Source organism: Pelodiscus sinensis, chromosome 15 (genome assembly GCF_049634645.1).
Source record: "Pelodiscus sinensis isolate JC-2024 chromosome 15, ASM4963464v1, whole genome shotgun sequence".
NCBI lineage: Eukaryota > Metazoa > Chordata > Testudines > Trionychidae > Pelodiscus > Pelodiscus sinensis.
Window position 1 is genome coordinate 34,673,375 of NC_134725.1, and position 25,010 is coordinate 34,698,384.

The following is a 25,010-nucleotide window of genomic DNA, read 5'->3' on the forward strand; positions in this document are numbered from 1 at the left end:
CAACTCCGGCAGCCCCCCGGGAGCGGGGAGCAGCGCACGTGGGCCGAAGCGCCGCAGCCCGGTGCACCCGGCTGGGCTCCCCCTTGCGCTGCTGTCTGCCCCCAGAGGCCACTTCAGGCCAGCGGGCCGGTCCCTCCGCACCTCCCCTGCTCTTTGCACAACAGCCGGGGAAGGGACCTTGCAGCCGCGTGGGACTTGCCGCGCCCGGGCCGGGGTGCCGCGGGCGGGTCCCGCGCTCCAGCCCAAGCGGCAAGCGCCGCAGGGGCGGAAAGGCGGAGCCGCTGACCCCTCTCCACGCCCGAGTTTCCTTCCTGAGCCGCCCGGCCCGAGGCAGCGGGCACCTGGCCCCAGCGGACAGCACCATGGGCGAGCGCCACACGGACGGCTTCTCCTGCAGGTACGGCCCCTGCCCCCTCCCCGCCTGGTTCCCCCTGCCCGGCGCCCGTCTCTCGGGGTGCCGCCGGATGGCTGTGGCTTTGCAGCCTGGCGCCCTACGCCCTGGCCTGACCGCAGCCCGGCGGTGGGAAGAGGCCAGCGCCCCACACTGGGCAGCAGCAGCACCACGTGCGCGCCGAGCGCCGCCGACTCGGGCAGGTGCGGGGCTCGCCCGGGCCGGCCGCACTGCCCGGGGCAGATGGCTGGGGGCCCTGGAAAGTGAAAGTAGCGGCGGCCGCGGCTCCTATTCGTGCTGCGTAGGGAGTGTCCACGCTGGGATCGGGGCGGGCAGGTTCTCCCCAGCCGGCCGGGAGCTGGGGCCGCAAGGCACAGGGATTAGGCACCCCTCCGCGCTGCCCCGCAGCCTAGGGGTTCCGGCGTCTCCAAGCGGGGCGCCTGAGGCTCTGGGGCCGTCCGGGTCGGGGGGGACACGGCTTTGGGTCACTCTCCATGTGGCGCACCCCACGTGCCCTGGCCTCCCCTCCAGCGAGTTGCGGGCTGGCGCCTCGGTGCTGGGACTTCGTGTGGGGGATGGAGAACGTCCCGCGTCCGGCCTGATCTCCCGAGATGGTGCCAGTCTCAGGCCGTCCATACCCTCTCCCTGCATTCACACCGCAGAGCCGCCCACACCGCTCCTTACATCTTGCACAGGGGGTGCCTGCCGCAGGCTCAGCTGGCTAGTGGCTGTTCGCTCCAGGGGCTGGACTGCGCCCTCTTCTCCCAGCTCTCTGTTCTGCTGCCCCAGTGGGACCCAGAGCTGCTTTCCTGCCTGCCCTCCGGCCAAGTATTTGAGTCCAGGTGGTGATGGTACCATGCAATCAGGATGGGCAGAAGGAAGGGGAGGCTTCTTATTTTTGCAACTGAACAAGTGGTGAATTGAGGAGCTGACAGTTCAGAAGAAGCCTCTGATGGTGCCTTAGTTTTACCAGCAGGTTATTATGACTGAGTAAAGGGCCTGTGAAATCAAAGGGAGACTTTGACCTTAGCAGTCCTTGAAAGTAGATCAGACCCTAATATTTCCTTGAAAATTATATCCTTGTTTTCCCCCTAAAACTTTTCTTCCTCACTTACAGAACATGGCATTTCTGGCCGTTAACCATTTCTGGTTTGTATTTAGAAAAACTTTGGAGGGAAACTTCTCTCTCTCCCCCCCCTCCCCTCTTTTTTAAATTGGCGAGCTAGGAGTGGCCATCTGCTGGCATCCCAATTGTTTCATGGAGATGTATTTGTAATAGGAGGGCTGTGGCTTTTGCATTGTGTCTAAGGAAAGTAAAAGCCATTGATTTCCTCAAAGTCTTGTTTTGTGTGCTGTCCCCTGTTCTGTTGTGGAAAAACCTCCAGAGGATGACTAAATTGACACAAATCCTACTGAGCATGTAGGCATAAGACAAAGAATAAGCTGCTTAAATAGCCTGTTAGGTTTAGGAGGATTGTGTTAACCACTGCAAGGCTATGAAGATTAAGGGCAAAATCCAGACCTAGTATGATTACTACACCTTTATAGAGCTAAATAAGTGGGTCCTGGGAGAAAGAGTGGTGTGAAGAGGTGTATGATTAAGCAGAGAGAGTCTGCTTTTTAAACCCTTTTGTTTATTGCTCTTCCAGCAGCACCTACTCTTCCACCTCTGTACTGGGGTTACACCAATGTGCTGATTTGTATCTTAAATTGTAAGCCCATTGTAATGTGGTTTGATCCCAGGGGGTACATGAGACTGGGTTAATATTAATAACTCACAATTAAAATCAGTTAAAGGGTTGTTGTCTGGACACACAAGTTGCACCAGTTTAACTTCACTTGGCCTAGTTAAACTAGAACAACTTCTGTGTGGAGGCTTTTTCATCAATTTGAAACTGGTTCTGTGGGTTTAGCTTGCACCTGTACATTTACCACCGCAAATTGAACTGATATATACTAACTTGCAACTGATATAAGATTGTGGAAACACACAAGTTGTACTAGTTTAACAAAATTGATATAAAATCACACTTTTAGTTAAGCACTGCTTTGTGCACAACCAAGGCCTCTGGCCAGTGTTGCCTGTAAGCTGTGAGCTTGTGCTACTTGCTCAGGAGAGATTCAGATGCTGCCCAGATGATTAGAGCACCCACAGCGAGGTTTGTTTTTCTTGGTGGTGCATGTTCACCTCAGTGCACTTACAAAAATTTATTCTGCACCTGGATGGAAAAGATTTGAGGGAACATTGCCTACAGCAACCCTTTTTTAATTTTTCCACAGTTTCTCAAATGGTGATATTTAAAAATAAAAACTAAGTTGATTTGGGGGGAGGAGAGGGAGAGCACACAGCATGTGCTCACCAAGCACATATCTTCCCCTTGCCCCCATGCTTTCCAGTGTGTCTTTCCCATCATGGAGAGAGTATATCATAGTTTATCTTTGCTTGTTGAAAAGGAGCATTTCTTTTTATTGAGGGCACCTGTTTCCTGATGTAGAGTCCCATTCTGTGGCACACCCTGATCATAGTTTTCCATCTTTCCCCTGTGTGTGGAGCTTTTTAATATTTTAGAATCTTTAGAGATCCGTAGGGGGAAAAAAAATTCCCAGAATTTCTTCCCACATCCGTTGCTTACTTAGGTTTTGTCTGCATTTTACTGAAGTGCAGCTGCTGCAATGCTTTAAACGGAAAGCGTGACAACAGAGAGCTCTCTCCCAGAGCTCATGCTATCAGTACTCTGTGTACAGTAAACCATCTCAAGGAACCGAGTAGCTAACAGTGCTAGGAGTGTGACTCCTTGTGCTTGTTCACATTGGTGCTTTACACCCACTGAGCAAGTTACAGCGCTGTATGTGTGCCTTCATACCCCTGAGCCAGAAAGTTACAGCGCTGTAAAGTGCTAGTGTAGATTTAGCCTTAGTGCATTTATTTCACTGTCTCTTTATTTTGTGAGTCTGGAGCTATTGTAAAAATGGTGTGTTAGGCCATTATCTTCATGGATTCTGTCTCTCACAGACCCTATAGTAACTTTAATTTGCCTGAGTGATTGGATCATACGTTTTGTTGTCGGGATTGCTGGTAGCACACTGTTCAGGATTTAAGCAGAGTGTGACTAACCCTTGCAAAGGTCAGTTCATGAGCCGGTCACAGCCTGGCATGGTGGCAATAAACTGGATGCCTGCTGGCTTTTTATATAGTTGTGAAATAACTGGCAGATTTTCAAAAGTATGCAAGTACTGTCATGTGTGAGACTCCAGTGACCTTTTAAAAAAATTGGGGGGAAATGCTTAAAGATTTCTTTTTACGCTGTATTACACTATTGAAACACCAGCCTTACTCCAAGTAAGATCAGAATGTGACAGGTAATTACCATATTATGTTATAGGTATGTGTAGGTTTAATCTCTCTTCCCATGCAGGTGTAAATTCGGAATAACCCCAGCAAAGTCAGTGGCTTTGTGCTAACCTGATTTTTCTCTAATTGCTTACACTGGTGTATGTTTCATCATATAAAAAAGGCGCCTTGAAATTCTTTACAAAATGTTAACTGTTAACGAGGCTTGGCTTGAAATAAAACACTGACAGGTTTGGAAGAGCTAATGGAAATGTAGCAATTGGAGAGGTGTCAAGCAAAGTCCAGGTTCCTCTAAGGCTGGGAAAAGGAAGAGGAATAGCAGTCACATGGAGAATAACTATCAGTTATTGGATGAAGAGGAGTGGAGCATGTCTTGCTTTCATTGGTAGGACTCCTGGAGGAATGTAAAGCTGTCCTCCCCTAGGGGAAGTGGGATCTAGTAGGTAGTCTTGTTAGAAAGAATAAGGACTGAATGAATGGGGCGTAGGATTTGAGCACCCCAAAAGTCAGGCTACAGAGTAGCTTAGAGAAACTTCTCTTGCTCCTGCCCGTGCTGTGCCTGTTCTGCAGACACAGAGGATTTCAGTCTTCCCCTGATTGCAGCACTAAGTTTATTTTAATAAAATTGGTTACTGACAAGTTATAAGGCAAGGTTCACTTACGTCCAGGCTGCTGTGTCTAGCATGCTGCCAGCCTCCCATACTCAGCTAGGTGACTGCCTTGCATACAGTGGTTCCTTTAATACATGTAATCCTGGAAAGAAACAATGATTTTGTTCTTAGAATTGAGTTGTGGGAACTTTCTGTTTTGGTGTTTGAGAAATAAAAGTTGTAAGCAAGGCAAGAGGATAAGTATATACACAATGAATGTTAAATAGTCCTTGAATTGAAAGGAAGGCTGGTGACTTAAACTCTAAATTGGTGTGTTATGATCATCTGGCCATGTTGAAATTGAAAGTATCTTTTCAAAATCCATTTTACTTTTCAGGGTTTACATTTCTTTTGGCCTAATGAGTGGAAACTGAGCAATCAGTTTCATTTTCAGATTGGCCCGCACTAGCTCATTTTTGCCATCTGTCCGTTACAAATGCTCCCTGTGGGTGTTATATATTGGGATGTGGGGGTTGTTCAGTTTGTTGTTGTGTGTTCTTTTGGTCTTGTGGTGTTTTGCTGTAATTTCCACTGTAATGACAACATCCTCCCCCCCCCCCCATGTTACTGCTTTTTGTAAAAGGTGAATTTTACAGATCGTCAGTGTGGGGCCATATTTCATTTAATAGTGTCCTTCTAAAATAGCTTATTTTCTGATAGCACCCTGAAGGACTTGATCCTACAGCACTTGGGACACCTCAGTGGAACTGTGGCTCTCAACAGTTCACCATGGTGTGCTGCATCCACACAATATATATATTGTACACTTACCAACCTCCTTCCTCCCTGGATTCATGTTTGGTATGTGACAGCAATATGATTCACATTGAGCTAGTGCCTTTTAGTTCAACACTGGCAAATACCTGCCAAGAGCATTTTAAATTAATGAAATAAGTCAAAACTCTAAGGCTACGTCTATACTGCAGGCGTTTGCTGGCAGAGAGTATGCTAATGAGTGCTTAATTAGCAACTTCTCATGCTTCATTTGCATATTCTCTGCTGATGGTTTAGGTGCGAAAGGTTTTTGCGCAAAAACAAGCAGTGTAGATGGATCCGTTTTGCACAAAAAAAACACCCCTTTTGTGCAAGATCTTTATGCCTCAAAAAAGGAGGTCTACAGATCTTGCTCAAAAAGCATCAGCAGAGAATATGCAAATATGGCACGAGAAGTTGCTAATGAGCGCTTCATTAGCATACGCTCTACCAGCAAAAGACTGCAGTGTAGACACAGCCTAAGTGTTAAAATTAACTGTAAGAGGGGCATGGCATTGTACATTGCCACCCTCACGTGTGCTTTGCTGCAGGCTAAGGGTGCTGAAGACTAGCCGGTGGTACCCCAACGCGGTGCCTGCAGGCGCCATGGTGCCCGCCGGGGCATTTGTGCCCCTGCCAAGTGACCAAGGCCGGCCCGAGCCATTCTTCACCCGGGTGCGCAGCGCATGTGCGGTGCTGTCCCCGGCCACGTGTGCATACACAGCCCAGGTACCTGGCAGCCCCAAAAGGTTGGGGACCACTGGACTAGTCGATTGTCCAATAAGCAAGGGGTGGGTAAAAGGGTCTCCGCAGACCGAATCTGGCCTGCCAAGCAGGTGGATCTGACCAATGGAGGCCCTGCTACTCCCCTTCCCCCAGTCCACTTAAGGTCTGGGGGTGGGGGAGCACCCAAAGGCTTTTCCCAGGGCATGGGTGCCTTGTGGGAAGGGGGGGAAGGGGCTCCCCCATCCCCAACCACTCATGGTCTGGGAGTTGGCTAGCCCTGCCCTTTCCTCTTTAGTCCCGTCTGGGGTAGCCTGGGACTACTTCAGACATTTTTGACGTGGCCCCGGGCAAAAATTATTGCCCATCCCTGAGATAGAGGCAGCAAGGGGGAGAGGGGAAGAGAGGATACTTTAAAGGGCAGCATCGCACAGCTGATCCCCAGCTCAGCTGTGAGGCGCTGCCCCTTTGAACAAGGCAAGGCCTCTGTGTTTCAAAGTGGCAGTGCCTCAGCTGTGTGGCACCTGGAGCCTGGGGTCAGCTGGGGTCTGAACCTGGGCTCCAATGTGGCATTTCCCCGGAAGCTGAGATGAGCCGGGGCGTCCCCAGCTGACCCTGGCTCCGCGTGGCATTTCAAATCGGTAGTGCAGCATGGAGCCCGGAGTCAGTAGGGGACTCAGAGTCCCCCGCTGGCCCCGGGCTCTATGCTGTGCTGCTGCTTTGAAATGCACAAGAGCCCCTGCTGGGGACTCTTCGACATTTCAAAGGTGGCACCCACATGCAGCCTGGACTCAGTGGGACTTCCCACTGCCCAGTGGGCGCCCTTGTACATTTCAGAGGAGGAATGCGGAAGTGCCTGTCGAGTAGTCGATGGAAATTCCACCAACTACTCAACTAGTAAATTAGCCACAATTTAACATCCTTACTCCAGGCGGTGCAGTTCAGCAGAGCGCCCAGAGAGCACAGCTACTGAATGACTATCCCCCAGCCAGAGAAATGCCCCTCTCCCCAATTATCCAACCCCTTGGGACTGTCCCCACAACATCCCGCCCCAAACACTGGGCTTGCACAGGTGCCAGGGCAGAACAGCCTCCTAAGGACTACTCCTTTCAGTGCCCATTCCTCCCCATGGACTGTTTCCCATACACCTTCCATTCAGGCATTATGCCCTGTATCTATCCTCCAGTCAGGGCCTGAGCCTCCAGTCCCCCCATTTAGAGTCTATCCCCCATGCATCAACTGCATCCCCATATTTGCAGCCCTAGCTCCCTATCCTTCAGCCTGCACCCCTGGTGTCCCCAGCATCTCCTTTCCCATGCCTGCTAGTTTCCTACATTGGCTTCAGGTAGCTCAGCAATGCAGCCCACCCTGCCCTCTTGCTGCTGCAGTCCTAGTGCTGGGGTGCCTGCTCCAGCTAGGAGTCACTGGACCCGTGATCCTATGGGGTGAGGGGGTACCGAGCACTCCAGCCTGCTGCCAGTGCTGCTGGGCCTGATCCTGCCAGGACAGGGACTGACACCACTGGGCCCCATTCTGTTGGGAAAGCTGACACTGGGCATGATCCTGTCTCATTTTTTTTTCACCTTCTCTACCAGCTCTGTGTGGGGGGGGAAGAGGGGAAGGCAGTTAGTTATGACCCTGAGGATGTCACTTGGGCCATTACAGGGCTGTGTCTACACTGGCGCGATCTTGTGCCAGAGCTATGCAAATAAGGCTAAGCATGGAATATTGCTGAGCCTCATTTGCATATCTAATGAGCCACCATTTTTGCGGAAGAGGCTCTTGCGCAAGAAGGAGCTGTCTACACTGCCCCTTCTTGCGCAAGAAAAACCCTCTTGCGCAATGCTGTTATGCATGAAAATAATCAGCGTAACAGCATTGCACAAGAGTGTTTTTCTTCCGCAAGAAGAGGCAGTGTAGACAGCTCCTTATTGCGCAATAGCCTCTTCCGCAAAATGGTGGCTCATTAGATATGCAAATACGATATTCCACACTTAGCCTCATTTGCATAGCTCTGGTGCCAGTGTAGACATAGCCCAAGAGAGTAAGACCTGAGGAATTGTGTCCCCGCTCTGTACAAAAGGGACCCAGCGTGATGTGTGACTGGTATTAGTAAATTGCATAGGGGGAAGAGGCTAGATAGTCAGCTGTTGGCGCCACTGAGATCAGTATTAGAGCCACACTGATTCACACCATTTGAGCACTGGCACTGTGTGCCTTGCCTTGTTCCTAGTGAAGCCAATGGCAAAACTCCAATTGACTTCACTGGCAATCCGCATTAGGCATAAGAACGTGAATGCTGAATAGATCATGTGGTTGTGTGAATGCTATCAGTAGTTCTGGGGCCAGTTGCTGCTTGGAGTCTCTTTTTTAAAAGGTTCAGCGCTGAGACAGTCTCTGTTGTACTGTCACTTACTTGCTCCGAGTAAAGCAGGGCTAATTGCTGTGGCAAGAGGAGTTCAAATGAGCCTGTGGTGGTCATTCTAGATCGCTTCTTTTAAAGCATGTGCTCTATTGGGCGCATACTGGAGTTGTGCCTCTTTTTGCTGGTTAGTGGTGCAAAAGAAGCCTCTTGCCTGATATTTCTAAAGGAAAACATAAACAGGACTGTCAATTCTTCCCTTTTTGTGTTGATCTGTTAGGCTGATTCCTCTTAGAGCAGGGCTGAGTAATCCCTCCCAAAGGGACGTTTTCTTCCGACCTGTGAGCAAAACTCTATGCATTTTACAAGTCTGAACCAATATCCTGTCACTTCACACAAAGCAAGGAAATTAAAGCTGATTTGTCAAGATGTCACAATCCCACCAGTTCCCCATTGGTTGTTGGGACCTGAATTTCTAAGGTATTGAAACAGATTACAAGTTTGGTGGTTATATTAAAAAACAAAATCAATCAAGCAACAATTACTTTTATCATCAAAAGGAAGTGACACCCCCCTCTCCAAAGGCACAGGCTCTTTCTCCCTCCCCCCATCCTCTTCTTTGCAGAACACTCTGAGGACATTGTTTTTTCAAACTTGGGGTTGCGATCCAGTCCTGGGTTGTTGAATGTAGGCAGTGGCTCTCCATTCTGCAGGGGGGAGGGATAGCTCAGTGGTTTGAGCATTGGCCTGCTAAACCCAGGGTTGTGTGTTTTGTGAGTTTAATCCTTGTGGAGGCCATTTAGGGATTTGGGGCAAAAATTCATCAGGGATGGTACTTGGTCCTGCAGTGAAGGCAGGGGACTGGACTCGATGACCTTTCAAGGTCCCTTCCAGTTCTAGGAGATAGGCAATCTCCATTATTAAAGGGTGTTCAGTGGGGGTGCAAAGGCAAGCTTCTTGCCTGTCCTGGCACCTCAGACTTCACTACGCTCCAGAAGTAGCCAGCAGCAGGCCCAGCTCCTGGAGGAAAAGCCGGGGGGAGGGGATGCATAGGGCTCTGTGCACAGCCCTTGCCCTGAGCACTTGCTCCACACTCCCATTGGCTGGGAACTGCTGCTAGCTGCATCCGGGGCACAGCCTGGCCTGTGGTGCCAGGAGAGGCAGGAAGCTGCCTTGGCAACCCATTGCACCACTGACCGGGAGCCGCTCAAAGTAAGCCCCTCCTTCACCGGCACTGACCCCTGCCCCTGAAACCAGAGCCCCCTTCTACACCAAAGTTCTAATCCTCAGCCCCACCCTGGAGCTCACACTCCAATTGCTCACATTCCAATCAAATTGTGGGAGCATATGACCCATGAGGAGAGGCTGAGGGAGTTGGGTCTATTTAGTCTGCAGGAGAGAAGAGTGAGGGGGGATTTGATAGGATTTGATAGCAGCCTTCAACTTCCTGAAGGGAGGTTCCAAAGAGGATGGAGAAAGGCTGTTCTCAGTAGTGACAGATGGCAGAACAGGGAGCAATAGTCTCAAGTTGTGGTGGGAGAGGTCCAGGTTGGATATTAGGAAAAACTGTTTTACTAGGAGAGTGGTGAAGCACTGGAATGGGTTACCTAGGGAAGTAGTGGAGTCTCCATCCCTAGAGGTGTTTAAGTCTCGGCTTGACAAAGCCCTGGCCGGGTTGATTTAGTTGGGATTGGTCCTGCCTAGAGCAGGGGGCTGGACTTGATGACCTTCTGAGGTCTCTTCCAGCTCTCTGGTTCTATGATTCTATGAAATTATGTTGGGTCATGGCACCAACAGTTTTCTTCGGCTGGGTCATGAGACGAAAATGTTTGAAAACCGCTGCTCTTAGTGCATGCTTCTGGGCTTGTCTGCATGGCAAATTTTGGGCCAAAGCATTTGGGAAGCCTTTTGTTAATATCTCCTTACAGTAATAGCAGCCCACTGAGGATTTACTTCTAGTGCTGCTATCTCATGAGAACATGGTCCCTTTATGGGGCTGCAGCCCTGCTTGGTGACTCAGTTGTAGAGCAGGTTGGACCCATTTACACAGTCTAGCTCCGATGTGGGACTGCGGTGCTATAGTGGGGTTTTCTGACAGGGCAGCCTGTGCTGCTTGGGTCTAGCATGTAAGTAGGCAGCCTTGCTTTGAGTCAGCTTGTCTGAGACTCTGGTCTCTAAGGGTACATCTAGACTATAAGCCTCTTTTGAAAGAGAGCATCTAGACTACAACCAGTACTTCTGAAAAAGCAAGCCGCTTTTTCAAAAGAGAACACGCAGGCAGTCTGGATGCTCTCTTTTGAAAAAGCACAGTTCCCGTTCAATAACGCCTTTTTTCGAAAGAGCACTTTCGAAAAAAAGCATTACTCATAAAATGAGGTTTTCTGTGATCGAAAAAACTTCTGTGGTTTTTTTCCATTTACTTTCGAAAGAACGTGGTGGCAGTCTAGACACAAGTGAAGTTTTTTTTTTAAAAAGGCCACTTTTTTCGAAAAAACCCAGTAGTCTAGACGCACCCTAAGAGATGCAGACATGTTCTCCTTTCCTGTTTATCATTGTCTTTCAGTGCTCAGCAGAGGCTGTGGATGTCTCTGTTTGTGCAGAGTGGGAGCAAGCCTGCAAAACAAGGAAGGGCAGTGTAGCTCCATCCTTGGGGTTTGAAATACCTACTCTTTCAGGCACCAGAGCACAGAGGGGAGGGAATACAGCCAAGACAGAAGAGATAATGCCACTATAGAAATCCATGGTAGGCCCACATCTTAGCCCCATCTCCAAAAAGATCTATTAGAATTGGAAAAGGTTCAGGGAAGGGCCAATAATGATTAAAGGAACTGAAGAACTTTCATATGAGGAGAAATCAAAAAGGACGTACCAGCTTGGAAAATAGGGATGCTAATTATAATTTAAAATGTTAACTGGTTAAATGCTAGGTTTAACTGGTTAACCTTGCAACAGCTCCCTGCCTGTGGTGTGGCCTGGTGTGCCTAGATGGGCCTACTGCACCATAGGATGGCTTGGCCAGGCAAAAACCACCACTCCGCAGGGGCCTGCTCTGGGTCAGCCGCCCCAGGCCATGGGCGTGGACCTGGTCTAGTCACGCTGCCACAGGCACATTTAGCGGGGACTGCTCCAGCCCAACTAGGCCTCCGGTTAACCAGTTACTCATAATCATCACCGGTAAGGGTTATGCTTAGCTGGTAACGGGTTAACACTTTACATCCCTATTGGAAAAGAGGCGACTGTGGGGTATACAATAGAGGTCTGTGAATGGTGTAGAGAAAGTGAATGACGAAGTGTTATTTACTCGGTCACAAAAGAACCAGGAGTCACCCAGCAATTTTAAAAGCAACAAAAAAGAGAGTCATTCTTCACACAGAGCACTGTCAACCCGCCGGACTTGTTGCCAGGGGATGTTGAGAAGGTCAAAATTATAACAAGGTTCAGAAAAGAATTAGGTAAGTTTGTGGAGGAAAAGGTCCATCAATAGCTAGTAGCCAAGATGGGCAGGGATGGAAACCCATGCTCTGAAATCCGTAGCCTCTGTTTGCAAGCTGGGCGTGGACTTCAGGGGGTAGATTACCTGTTCTATTTATTTCCTCTAAAGCACATGGCATTAGCCTCTGTCGGAAGATGAGAGGCTGGGTAAGAGGGACCATTGGTCTGAGCCAGTATGGCTGTTCTTATGTTTATTTGAAACCTTATTGAAGCATGATGCATTGCTAATCTGCTTTGGTCCGGGCATACCAGAGCCTGAGGTTACCACTTCCTGGCGTGGGCTGACCCCTTGTTGAGACTTGAGGCTACCACATCCCGGCATTGGCTTAACCAACAAAGGCATTAACTATGATAAAAAAAATTCTGAGGAGGATTTTTCCTTTTGGTGCTAGGCCAGCAACATTATATTCATTGCAGGCAGCCCTCCCTCCCCTTCCCTCACCAGATACTAACTTTGGCTTCTTTACCCAGGTCATATTTGATTCCCAGTCTGTAGGTAGATTGGGAGTCAACTGAGTACTGTTTGTTACTAACTCGCCTGGATGAACCTAGAAGTGTTTCGTCACCAGGTTGTGTGTAAATTTACTGCTAGAGAGAGTGTGTGTGTGATGGGTACATCTTTCATGGTGTCCTTTGCCTTATAGGTTAATAGGTTTTTTTTGTGTGCATATAGAATTAATAATAATGTTTGCAGTATGTGTTGCATGGGGGGGAGGGTGGGTGAAGGGCTTTGCGTGCAGTGTGTAAAAGAGTTAGCTGTTGGAATGTTTTCTTTACATTTACCAGTGAAGTAAATCTTAGGGTTTAATTGTGAGTGGTGCCTCTCATCGCATCAAAGCCCATAAAATGGATCTGAAAAGAATTTGACCCAAACCAGAGATTTCCATAGTTCAGTTTCATGGAATATAATGAAGTATAGTAGAAAAATGATTCATTTTCAAAATAGATTGGAAGGAAATACTTTTTTCAGACAGTGCATAATTGGACTGTGGAACTCACTGTTACAGGATGTTATCGAGACTAAAAAATTAGCAAGATTCAGAGCTGACTCAGTCCTTTATATGAACACAAGAACATCTGGAATAGTAACCGCTAACATCTTGAAAAGGATCTAAAACCTCTTGCTTCAGGGATTAAGCCTTTCTCTAACTAGTAGGAATTAGGATGAGATCTTCATTGGAGGCAGATTACCCCATATCTCCCAATTGTGTGGTTCTTGCATGTTCCTTTGAGGCCTCTAGTGCTGGCCACTGTCCTGGATACTGGATTAGAATGACCATGGGTCTGGCAATTGCTTTGTTACTGCTATTGCTCATTTGCAAAACAAATAATGTAGAAATTGTCATGACACCAAATTCTATTGACAGGCCAAATTTGAGAATTCATTGCCAATCTATATGAAAGGAGGCACATCCTTCAGCTTCCAAGTAATTTAGGAGATATTTGCATCTGTATGCAGTCTGAATTAGGGATGTAATAGTGTAGTTGATCAACTGATAAGCAAAAGCTTATAGGTTAATACTGTAGACTACATGCATTTTCCCCCTCTCCACCAGTAAATTTTTTTTTTAGCTGGCTGGCCAGTAGCCCAGCTCAGTTCCAGCTCACACTGGGTCCAGGAGGTTAGACACCACGCCCCCATCCTCCCCCAGCAGAGGCAGCAGCGTAGGGCCGCACGCAAACAGTCTGTGAGGGGAGCTGGTTTTTAAATTTTGTCCCCTCACAGTCCAGCTTCCACCTGGCACCCCTTGCTGCTACCTCTGCTATATGGCCTGCAGCATGGAGTAGCAGGGGGTTTCTGGGGTGCACTAGCTGCTGGCCCCATCCCTGGGGATTATAGAATAATCAAGTAACCAATAAGAATTCATGAGGCTAGTTGACTATTCAGTTCACCGATATTTAACATTCCTAGTCTAAATTCCCAGCTGTATAATGTATTCTGTCAACTTTTTAACTAGAGCAGTGGTTCTCAAACATTTTTGGCCCATGGCCCACTTGGCTCAATGCAAAGCTTTCCATGGACCAATAGTTGCTAATGGAAGTTTGCCGTTAATTACATAATTATGCCCAAGCCATTTGGCTAGTGCTGCAGCTAGGGAGAATAGTTCAATTTAACCAGGAAGAAAGGAAATATTAATTTAAATTATTAGACTAAGCGCTTTAACTTTGTCATGTTAGTTTATCAGACTTCGTTTTAAATACAGTAAAATATTAACTTATGTCCAACACTCAAGTTTTCAATATTTTCTTTATTTATGGCAGGGTGGGGAACCTTTTTTGGGTCGGGGCCACTGACCCACAGAAAAATTAGTTGGAAACTACACAAGAAGCCCCCCCCCAAAAAAAACCCCAAAAAAACCCCCAGCCTTCCAAAAATCTTCAACCTTCACTGATGTGATACCTAGCTGAGACGCTTCATTCCTCTGGTGCTCCATCCCCACTGGGGGAGTGCAAGGGGGAAGGATAAGGAGGACTGAGTTCAGGGCTTTCCAAAGGCAAGATTTACTTTTCTGAGGTTCCAGAAATAGTAGATTTTGTAGAGCTCCTTAAGCTCTGGGGTGGGACAAAAATGGGGGTTTCAGTGTGTGGGACAGGTCTGCCAGCAAGAGGGATGGTGGTGCAATATCTGGGCAGGAGGGGGAGTGTAGGAGAGGGTGAGGTCCAGATGGGAGGTAGTGTGCAGAAGCAGGCTGGGAGTAGAGTGTGGGGCAGGAGCTGGCTGGGAGGAGGGTGTCTGACCAGGGGAAGAGGTGAGAACAAGGGAAGGTGCCAGGAGGGAGGTAGGGTGCAGGAGTGGGCTGGGGGTAGGATGTCTGGTGGGGGGAGGGTGCAGGAGTAGAGTGAGGGTGTGGGATCTTGACGGGAGGGACGCTGTGCATGAGGGGGCTGGAGATGTAGGGCGTCTGGGCATGAGGGGGTAGAGGGCACTTACTTGCCTTCATACCCTGTGCTGGTCCCAGGCATAGCCTCCCGTTGACCGGAAGCCACTTGGGTGGGGAAAGCCTCTAAGCAGTGTGCCTATGTGCTGCTGTTCCCCCAGCCGGGGGAGGAGGGTGGTGACCGCTTCTTCCCCTCCAGTCCGATTGCACAGTGAGGCTCGGGGCTTTCTCTTCCCCACACTCCCCAGCCGGGAAGCTAGGGCTGACACTCCAACCGTGTTGGGGAGGGAGGGTGAGGCTGGAGCAGCAGCACGGACTTCCTGCTGTGGGGGCGGCGAGGGAAAGGGATGCTGAGCGCAGATGACGGACCACCTGGAAGGACCACAATTTGAGAGCCACTGAACTAGAGGAAACTTTGGGAGCATATTTCCGATACAGTCCTGGCTAGAAAAATGTCTTTTCAACGGCTTCCCATTACTGCTCCCGGCAATCCATTGGCACGCACCAGACACTGGATTTCTGTGTGTACCATGGAGCTTGTGGAAGTTAAGAATCTAGCTCATCAGCCTGTTTTGCTGGCACGCTAATGGAGCCAAGGGAAGGTCTGCCGTTGGTGGTGTGCATGTGATGGGTTCTTCTGATATGTATGTGAATATGATGGGGAGGGGGTTGCCTGGGGCATGTGACAGTTTGTTAAATCAGAGTGTGTTGCAAGATTCCCTTGGTTAGACCTGCTTTCTTGGCTACAAGTCTGCCTGGGAAACAAGACCTGCTGTAGAAGTGTGTACAGGGAGCTTGGATTTGTGTTCTGCCCCTGGAGGGCAAATGCACTGGGAGAAGGCCCACATTTCAGCAGCTGTTGAAATTCCATGGGCTGCACACTCGTGTTGTCTGTGGGAGGAAAGGAGAACTGTGCCTGAGGATGCTGAGTCATTCACAGGCTGGCAGAGCTGATAGAAGGAGAAACTCAGGGGCCCAAAGGGGGGTGAATAGCCGGAACAGTCACAGCAAAGCACGTCTACACTCTGCCTGCTTCTGGCTCCAGAGCTGTTTCTTCCTGTGTTTGTTTCATGTCCCATCAATTCCAGTTATTTCCAGACACACACTGTTATTCTGAGAATATTGGGCAAGGCTTGGATGGCTCTCAACAGATACAATCTCTCCCCAGCCTAGAACATTCAAAAGACATAATAAGAAGCACCGTGGGTCTGCATAAATATTGGTCCAGTTTCAGAACAGGTTAAGTGTTTATCGTGCTGGGGGATGCTGGATGTAAACAAGAAGTCGTCACGCACACTCTGCTTTGAGATGGTCTGAAGTGCGCTTTCCACCCCGGGTATTAAACACCTTGGGTTTTCTAGAAAAATGTAATTGAATCCCTTTAGAAAGTGCTTCCCAAACATGCCACTTCCCATCAGCCTTAATCACAGAAAGGCTTTCCAGAGGAGCACTAAGCAACATGTCAGTAGAGCGGCAGGGTATTTAGCTAAGCGCCGGCAAAAGACATTTCCTGTTTGAGCAGAATGTGTGACTGATAAAATGCTTCTGACCAACAAAAGGTACACTAGTAAGCAGTCTCCACAGAGCCCAGCTGGCGAATGTGGTAGTTTTAGGATGAGTGGGCTCGTGGAATGCTTGTGTCTGTAAACTCAAGGTCAAATCCTACAGTCTGTACTCTGAAGTAAGGACTAGGGAGTTGAGGTCCCTGGTCTTTACCCATCTGTGGCATTCTGGAGGTGAGTGAGACAGTGGGTAAGTGTTGGTAGGCTCTCGAAAGCCATTAGGACAACAGCTTTGTAGAAGCACAAGGTTTTATATGGTTTGTTGTTGGAAGTCTTCTGAGCAAATCTGCTTAGTGTATGGATGCCCTTTCTAATTGCCAGCCCTGCAGTCTCCTCGTGGGATCGGGTAGTCAAAGTGGGCTCTCTCAGGCTCACGCTTAATGGCCTGTAATAGATGTCCTCTGAGCCAACATCTGTTGTTAGTGACATCCATGAAATCCTGCTGTCCTGAGGTTTCCCATGTGTGGCGGAAGGCAAAACTGGGACCTATAGGCTGGAACTTAGGGCCCCATGATGCTGCTCTTTCTTGTGTGGGTTAAATTAGTCAGTTACAATCAATTAGTAGATGCACCTTATCTGGTGAGTAGTCTCATTGAAATCAAGAAGGGCTCGCCGAGCGGCGGCGAGCCCTGGTCGCCAGCAGTGCGGTTCCGTACTCTGCACATGCGCAGATCGCTCCGTGCTGGCTCTTCCGGGGTGTAATCTACTCACCATAGGCGATTAGATTACACTATTTGTCGAGCCCTGGAAATCCGTATGAGTGAGAAGGACATCATCAGGGTCTGGGTTGACGAATTGTGTGTTGCATGTTCCAAAACAAAAATTTAGCTCACCCTCCTATTGCTGGGCAGAGTTGACAAGAAGTAAAACCTACACCCTTCACCGCTCAGGTCAGATGCTATGGCTCCGTGGATGCCTGCAGGGTTGATCCCGGTCTGTCATTAGCCATTTTAACACTGCTGTGTCTGTTGATGTCATTGGAAAGGCTCTTGCTTGACACTTGTGTAGATGAAAGTAGAGTCAACCCTGAGAGTATGGCTAAGAAGACAACTATTTTTTTTTCTTTCCATGGTTCCTTTTCCTGTGATCTCTGCAGGTTTGAGCCACCCATCTGACGTCTTTTTGGACTCCTTCAGTGATTGGCAATGTTCCCTCTAATCTTTTCCATCCTGGTGCGGAATAAGTTTTATGTGCACGGAGGTGTGTGCACAACAGCTGGGAAGCATTGGAATCTCCTGAGCGGCTACACAAGTGCACAGCTTACAGTGAACTCTGGTGGTGGGCCCTCAAGGGAGCGTTCTTTGGAAATGAAGAAGTTCTGTGGACTTAGTGGGGAGTGATTGTAGGTGGGTTAGGAGCATGCAGCAGTTCCCTTGGGAGGATGGCTAACAAATGGGTAGTGGAAGGTGGCTGTATGTTGGGCTCACCAAGCTGCAGTCATGCTGGCATTGGGAAGACATTCCAACACTACTGTTTTGTGTTACTAAAACAAGAACCATGGATTACAAGACATTAGGGGTAATAAATTAGTCAGTTATTTACAATTAATTAGTAGATGCATTTTGCATCGACTGCTCGATAGGACACCTCTGCCTTTGAAGTGTACATTTCAAAGGCAGAAGCACTGCCTGGACCTGGGTGCAGCTGGGGACACCCCCACTGACCCTGGACTCCATACAGTGCTGCCACTTTGAAACGCTATGGTGAGCCTGGCATCAGGCTCCATGCTACGTTTCAAAGCGGCAGTGCCTCTCGGAGCTTGGGATCAGTAGGGGAGTCCCCATGTGCAGCTTGGGATCACCCTAGCTAGCTGGCCCTAGGCTGCATTCAGAGTTTCAAAGTGGCAGCACCACATGGCTCCACATAGTGCAGCTGCTTTGAAGCACCCTCTTCGCTCCCCTCCCCCCCGCTGCCTCTCTGATAGAGGCAGCAAGGGTGAGGAAGCGACTAGTGGAGTCACTAGCTGACTAGTCGCTTGCATCCCTAGTAGAACCAAACAACTGGGTAAGGAATGCTTTTGGAATCAGGGAGCTGCCCTCTCATCTGTCTGGGTAGTCACATGAGTGCTTGTGGGAGCGTCCTTGCAATGAAGCATTACAATCAAAATTTAAAAGACGTTCCCTGATTCTGTTTTGGATTCAGAGAACTGTTGAGTACCCAGAACTTGCAGACAAAGCAATGGGTTTTCTGATGCCATTTGCTATAAACTGGGACTCTCGGCATTTGCTTATGGGATAGTCAAGTAGTCCTTCACATCCCTACAAGGCACGCCTGGGCGTAGGCAGCTAGCATTGGGCTTGTGGGATTATATACAGCAGAAGGCGAGGTTGTTCAAGTTGAGCAAGGTGTCATTTTTAGCAGACCAGTGTGTTCGAGTAATAAAGGCTGGGCTGCTCCCTCCAAGAAGGGAAGTCAGCACTGCGTCTTCTGTGGGTGGAAATTGTCTTGTGTCCAAGTAACAGGAGGATTACGCAGAGGGATTGTTCTCACCAGCTGTTGCTGCTTTAACGGAATGAGGGTGCTGGTTGTAGTGCCGTGATGCTGCTGTTCCAGTTCAAATATTGACACAATTGAAAGTCACCCAGATTTGGCTTGGCAGAATAATAAACTGCCTGCTCCACTGTTTATGTTGGAGTTGGTCCAAATATCTAGAGCCATCAGGGGAAAAAATCTTGAAGCCTTCCTAATGTAAAGGCCTGTAAATCCCAGCTGAGATTGGGAGGCGAAAACTCCTTGCTGTATTGACTTCCCATCCACTTGTGGCCTTCAGGCCCGTGCGTGTGAGAATAAGGTTTGCGAGTATTAAAGCAATTGTTTAAACAAACAGGCTGCACCAGGAAAGCCACAGGGGTTAAGTGGTGGGTGGTTAAGATCAATCCTGCATATCCAGAATCGTTTTGTCACTCGGATTGCTACAGCTGGGTTACGGGTATACAATTTGGAATGGGTGCACTAGTCAATCTGCTTCTTGCATAGCTGGGCTGGCAGCAGTGCTGTCTTTCTAGGTAATATGCTTAGAAGAGCAGCGTTTCAGATAGCGGAGGCGTGTCAGTGTGAAGCTTGCCTATGACAGCTGTATTAGCAGGAAAACTTGCCTGTCCATGGAAGCCTATGCAGTGCGTAAGAAGCTTGTTTGCCTGGGGAAGGGAGAGAATGTGTGGGTTTAGTTGTGATGTCAGTGTAGTTGCTTCCCATTTGAACTCCCCTTTAGGCAGGTATGAGCTGGCCAAAGAGTAAGACAAGTGTTTTCTATTCTTCCCTGTCCCCCTCCATGGCCTTTATTAGCTAAAGTGAAACCCTGCCTGGCTGTTACATGTGGGTAAAATGAAACTGCACATGTTGAGGATATACCTGAGAGCAGTGGCAGGGAGAGATGCACAGAAAGATGTTGAAAACCGCTGTGTGATCAGGGATCCCCCTAATGCTCAACGTGCTTGTAAAATTCTGACCGACTTATCTAGCTTAGCAGCACAGCCTGGGAACTTGTAATTATTGCCACATCTTTCAGATGGGGAAACCGAGGCATGGTGCTGCTTAGTGCAAGAATCCCACCCAACAATCAAGCCCAGGAATCCTGATTCCCAGGCCTTTTTGGGCATCTTGTTCCTGTTGTTTAAAAGCCAAAGTTTTCTTTTGAGACACAAGGTGGGTGAGATCCCCTTCCAGTGCATCATCTGGTGGTGAAAGAGACTAGCTTTCCAGCTCCACAGAGCTCTTCTTCCAGGACTCATTAATAGGCCATCTTACCTTGAATGGCCCCTTATGCTAAACAGTCTGTTCCCCCTTGTGACACTCTGAACATTTTTCCCAGCCCCGCATAACTGGAAAGGTGCTTGCTCTCTCTCCTCGTGCACACTCTCTCTCTCCAGAACTTGGTCCAATAAAAGGCATTAAATCTTCCTCGCCTTGTCTTGCTAATGTCCCAAGATTAGCACCCCTGCTACATACTGCCCAAAGCACTCCTGTTGTTCCTGGAGTCAGCTGCCATGGATGGGCCAAGTTCTATGTGCCGCTCTGGAATTTTTATCCACTTATATTGTCATGGTTGATTTCCCTCTCCCCCTTTCTTTTCTCCCCAAGGCAGATTGCTGAACACACTGGTAAATATTTAACTTTAATTTTTGTCTGAGCAGGGAAACCTTCCAATAAATTTTTCAGCAGAACTGGAGGTGTGGTACTCCATTCCATCCCAGCCATGTGCTTTAACATAGGTCTGAATTGACTGGTTGCCTGTAGCAGGGAATGGTGGCCTATTGCTACTTTGATGGTTTTTAACATGTATTTAGAGCCTTGTTCTGGTCTCATTTTACCTGCTGCCTCTGACCCCTCCGAAATATTGGATGTTCCGGTGTTTCCGGAACTGGAAAAGAGGTGTACTCTTCAAAATGGTATCGCCCATTCTTGATACTGGACAAAATCATGTCCGATTTTGTCTTGGTACCTGATGGGAGACAAAGCCATAGATCAAGAGGGCTCCCTGAGTTAAAACTGGAAAAGGGGCCTGCCTAGTTTTGCCTTAGTATAATTCCATGGCCATCTCAGAGAGGGTAATAGCAGATTTAAACCCTTTAACAAACTGATGCCCACAGCTTGTGTGCAGTTAAGTATGTAGGGAAATTATATCTTGAGTTAATGAACCTGTCTGAATAAGGACTGGAAATCCCTTGGCTCTCATGCTGGTGTAAATTTGGAGCGGCTAGACTGATGTTCATGCAGTTCAATCAACATCGAACTGTTGTGTGTGAGATCCGAATCGGGCCCTAAATGGGGACCTCAGGATTGGGCGCTTTGTCACTGAAATGCAGCCGCCTCTGGTGGGAAGGACAGCACATCACACAGCAGTCATGGGAGGGGAAGTGTCATAGGGTCTATAAAGTGGGTGGAGAACAGGTAGGAGACACAGCCCACCCCACAAGTGACCTGCAGGGTCCTTGATAATTTGAGCCTGTGCTTCCAGAGACTCCAGTGCTCTGTCACGCAGCTGCTCTGACGCAAACCCCTGCGACTTGAAGTGCAGTGCAAGGAGGTGGGGAGTCAGGTTCCCTCTAATCTTTTCCATCCACGTGCAGAATAATTTTATATGCACAGAGACATGCGCCCATGTGCACCACCAACCAAAACACAACATTTAATTGCGGGTGCTCTGCTGATCAGCTGAGCGGCTTTTGAATGTTTCCTGAGCGGCTGCACAAGCACCTAGTTTATAGTGAACACTGGTCAGGCATGGCTGCACTAGGGGTTTGATCTGGTATATCCTCTGGTGACGAAAATCCCACAACATTTCCCCTCTAGGCATGGCATTTTCATCACTGAACCGCCCTCTGCTGGCCCGTCAAGCTTACAGAGCCTCTTGCCTCTCCCAAGAGAGCCCCTCACGCAGCCTTTTTTTCTTTTGTCTTTGCAGCACACCTGCATTGCTTCAGCCACGGCAATGAATGGCCAGACTATCCCTGCAAACACTCCGGGGCCTCCCCAGGGCTGGAATGAGTTCTGTGAGCTGCACGCCATCACCACGGCCAAGGAGCTTGCCAAGAAGTACCTGCTGTTTGCCACTGAGAACCCCCACCATGACCTCCGGGCAGCTGAGAACTTCTCAGTGCAGTTCACAGAACTCTTCCAGCAGTACTTCTGCCACGAGGTGAAGGAAGGTTTTGCCATGAACCCGGTCAGGGTCCTGCCCTTCAGCAGGGTGCAGGACTATCGGGAGACCAGCAAGAGGCGCTCGGGCTCTTCTTCCGGGACGGTGGCGGCCAAGGTGGAGGCGGAGCTGACTGCCCACTCTGAGGCTGACCGAGCGGCTGACACTAACACCCGGGGCCTACACAAGTCATGGAGCTCTGAGGAGCTGATGGGGGCAGCTTCTCCTCTGGCCACCAGGAGACACTTCTCTCTCACCCATCTGCGAATGAGCTGGCGTAAGCTCTTTCGTAGGAGATTCTCTGAGGCCATCCCTGGCGAGGGAGACGGGGAGGCGCCTGAGCCTGCTTTCAAGCCTGGACTGACCAAAAAGATGCTGCCGTGGACCCTTTCCCGAGAGCAGGCCCACGAGGTGTGCAAGGAAGGTCTCTTAAAATACGGCATGGTAGATGATGCCACCATGGACAGTGGGACGCGCTGGCAGCGGTGCCGGCTGGTTCTACGGAAGGCAGGAACATCAGACAGTGATGAGTACATCTTGGAGCTGTTTGATCCTCCCAAGGTAAGCAGCTTGCAGGCTCCCAAATAGCCTCTCTGCTGAGTCTTTGTTTGCTACTGACCATGCCTCTTCATTGCCTCATGCATTACTATATTGTTCATCAGGAACATACCACTCCACTTTCACAAGGAGGTGTGGCCCAAGTCTGGGGGAGAGCTAGAGCGGTGGTTCTCAACTCCTTAAGGTACACAGAGGTCTTTGAAGGGAGTACTTCAACTCATCTAGATATTTGTCTGGTTTTACAACATGCTACATAAACTCATGACTGGTGTGGAAAAAGTTAATAGAGAAGAGTTATTTACTTTCCATAATGCAAGAACTAAGGGGTCACCAAATGAATGAATAGGTATCAGGTTTAAAACAGACAAAGGAAGTTTTTCTTCACAAAACGCACAATCAGCCTGTGGAACTCCTTGACGCAGGATATTATAAAGCCCAGGACTTTAACAAGGCTCAACAAATTTATGGAAGATGGATCCATCAATGGCTGTTAGCCAAGATGGGTAGGAATGGTGTCTCTAGCCTCTGTTTGTCAGAAGCTGGGAATGGGCAACAGGGAACGAATCACTTGACCACTATGCAAAGACAAGATACTTGGCTACGTGGACCTTTGGTCTGATCTAGGAATGTAACAGTGTAGTCGACTAATGGATTAAATCAAAAGTTTATAGGTTAATGCTACAGACTACATGCGTTCCTCCCACCTGCCAGTAAATTTGTTGGCAGGCTGGCCAGCAGTCCAGCTCAGTCCTGGCTTGAAACAGGTCCGGGACCTACCCCTGCTGCAGCTCTGCATTTAAAGTGTATTAGGAGCCAGGTGGACAGGCAGCTTGGCTCAGTTCCGGCTTGCACTGGGTCTAGGAGCTCAGATCCGCCCCCCAGACAGGGGCTGCTGCTACCCCATGCTGCTGCTGCTTTATCAGAGGTAGCAGTGCAGGGCTACGGGCAGCTGGTCCATGAGGGGAACTGGCTTCCCTTACGGGCTAGCTCTCACCTGGCACCCTATGCTGCTGCCTCTGATACAGAGGCAGCAGCACAGATTGGAGGGGGCTCCTCAGGAGTGGGGATGGAGCGCACTGGTTGCTGGCCACTAGTGGACTAACTGATAAGAATTCTTGAGGTTACTTAACTATTCAGTTAAGTTGAGGTTACTTGACCCAGTATGGTCATTCTTATGTCCTTATAAAAAGCCCCTGTGAAATCAGTACAAACTAAAATGTTTTGCTTATACTGCTTTGTATGCTATACACTGAAACTCAAGTACAATGTTTATATTTCAGTTGATTTATTTTATATAGTAAAAATGAGAAATGACGCAACTTTTCAGTAGCAGCGTGCGGTGACGTTTTTCTGTTTGTGTTAGATTTTGTAAGCAACTTGCTTTTAAATTAGGACAAACTTGAGGGGTACACAAGGCAAATCAGACTCCTGGAAGGGGCAGAGTAGTTGGGAAAGTTTGAGAGCCACTGAGCTGGAGAATGATCCACGGCTGCTTGGATTGGGCAGGATTTGCATGGTGGGATCTGTAGTTACTCCTTTGCCTTGAAGGGGAATGGCCCAGTTCCGTAGCTGCTGCAAGCTGATCTGGCCTGATGTGTCCCTAGCCTTTGTGGTAGAAAGCTGGCTCGTTTGCAAGCCATGGTTCCACTTTTCCCCCGCTGGAGGAGACAGATTAGGTCTGATTTGAGGAAGTGGCCGTTGCTATTTGGTGCCAATATATCAATGTTCTCTCTAATCTCTTCCATCCATGGGCAGATTTTTCCATCCGCGTGTGGGATGCATTTTTATGCGCACTGAGGCATGTGGGAACGTGCACCACCAGTAGAAACAAAACCTACCTATTGGCACTCTGCTAATCAGCTGGGCAGTATCGGAATCTGAGTGGCTGCATAACTGCACAGTTTACAGGGAACACTGGCTTGTATCCCTTTAAAGTGCAGGCTGGGATTCCCCAGCATAGAAAGCTGTGACTACTCCATTGTGTACCTGTTCCTGAAAGAACTCCACAATGGAGCATGGAACAAGTGACGGATGGAGACTGGCGAATCCTCATTATTGGAGGCCTTTACGAATGAGATTGACAAACACCTGTAAGGTGGTCTAGGTTTACATGTGGTGGGATGGACTAGATCACTGTTTCTCAGCTACTGGTCCATGAGATCTCACTGCTTTCCTAAACTGTCATCATCTTCGGTATCAGAAAGGTATAGAAATGCTGGACTAGGTGACCTCTTGGGCTAAAAAGGACCTTTACATTTCTGTGATGTTTCTTTTCTTCTACACATTCTTTGCCAGGTGTCTGGTATTGGCCCAAACAGTCATTTGCGGCTTCTGTCTGGTTTTAAAAAAAAAAAAAGCAGAAAATACTGGACGAGTAAAATGTCTGTTTTTTTCTGGGTGGAAGGCCACTTGAGACATTTTTCCCCTGGGGAGGGAGTGTGGTGATTTAAAGGTGCAATGACTCTTTGTGTGTGGTGTTCGGTGTCCTCTCCCCCAACAACTTTGTTCCTCTGGATTTTTTTTTTCTTTTGCTCAAGCAATTTTTCCCCCACCATGTTCGGTATTTTTTGTGAAACTATCTGGCAACCCTACACATTCAGAATGGGATCTCAAAATGGTCTATCTGGATGCTTTTACTTGCATCATGGTT

The 25,010-nt window shown here is 48.7% G+C and overlaps 1 protein-coding gene across 1 annotated transcript in view; it reads left to right on the forward strand.

Annotated features, from left to right (window-relative positions):
• Positions 1–262: 262 nt before the first annotated feature.
• The window catches only part of SH2B3 (SH2B adaptor protein 3), a 117,168-nt gene continuing 92,420 nt past the window's right edge, over positions 263–25,010 (forward strand). Inside the window, exons 1-2 of the mRNA XM_075898736.1 lie at positions 263–397; positions 21,569–22,363. Of these exons, the coding sequence (XP_075754851.1) occupies positions 21,596–22,363 (768 nt within the window). The 5' untranslated portion in view covers positions 263–397; positions 21,569–21,595. The remainder of the gene's footprint in view (positions 398–21,568; positions 22,364–25,010) is intronic.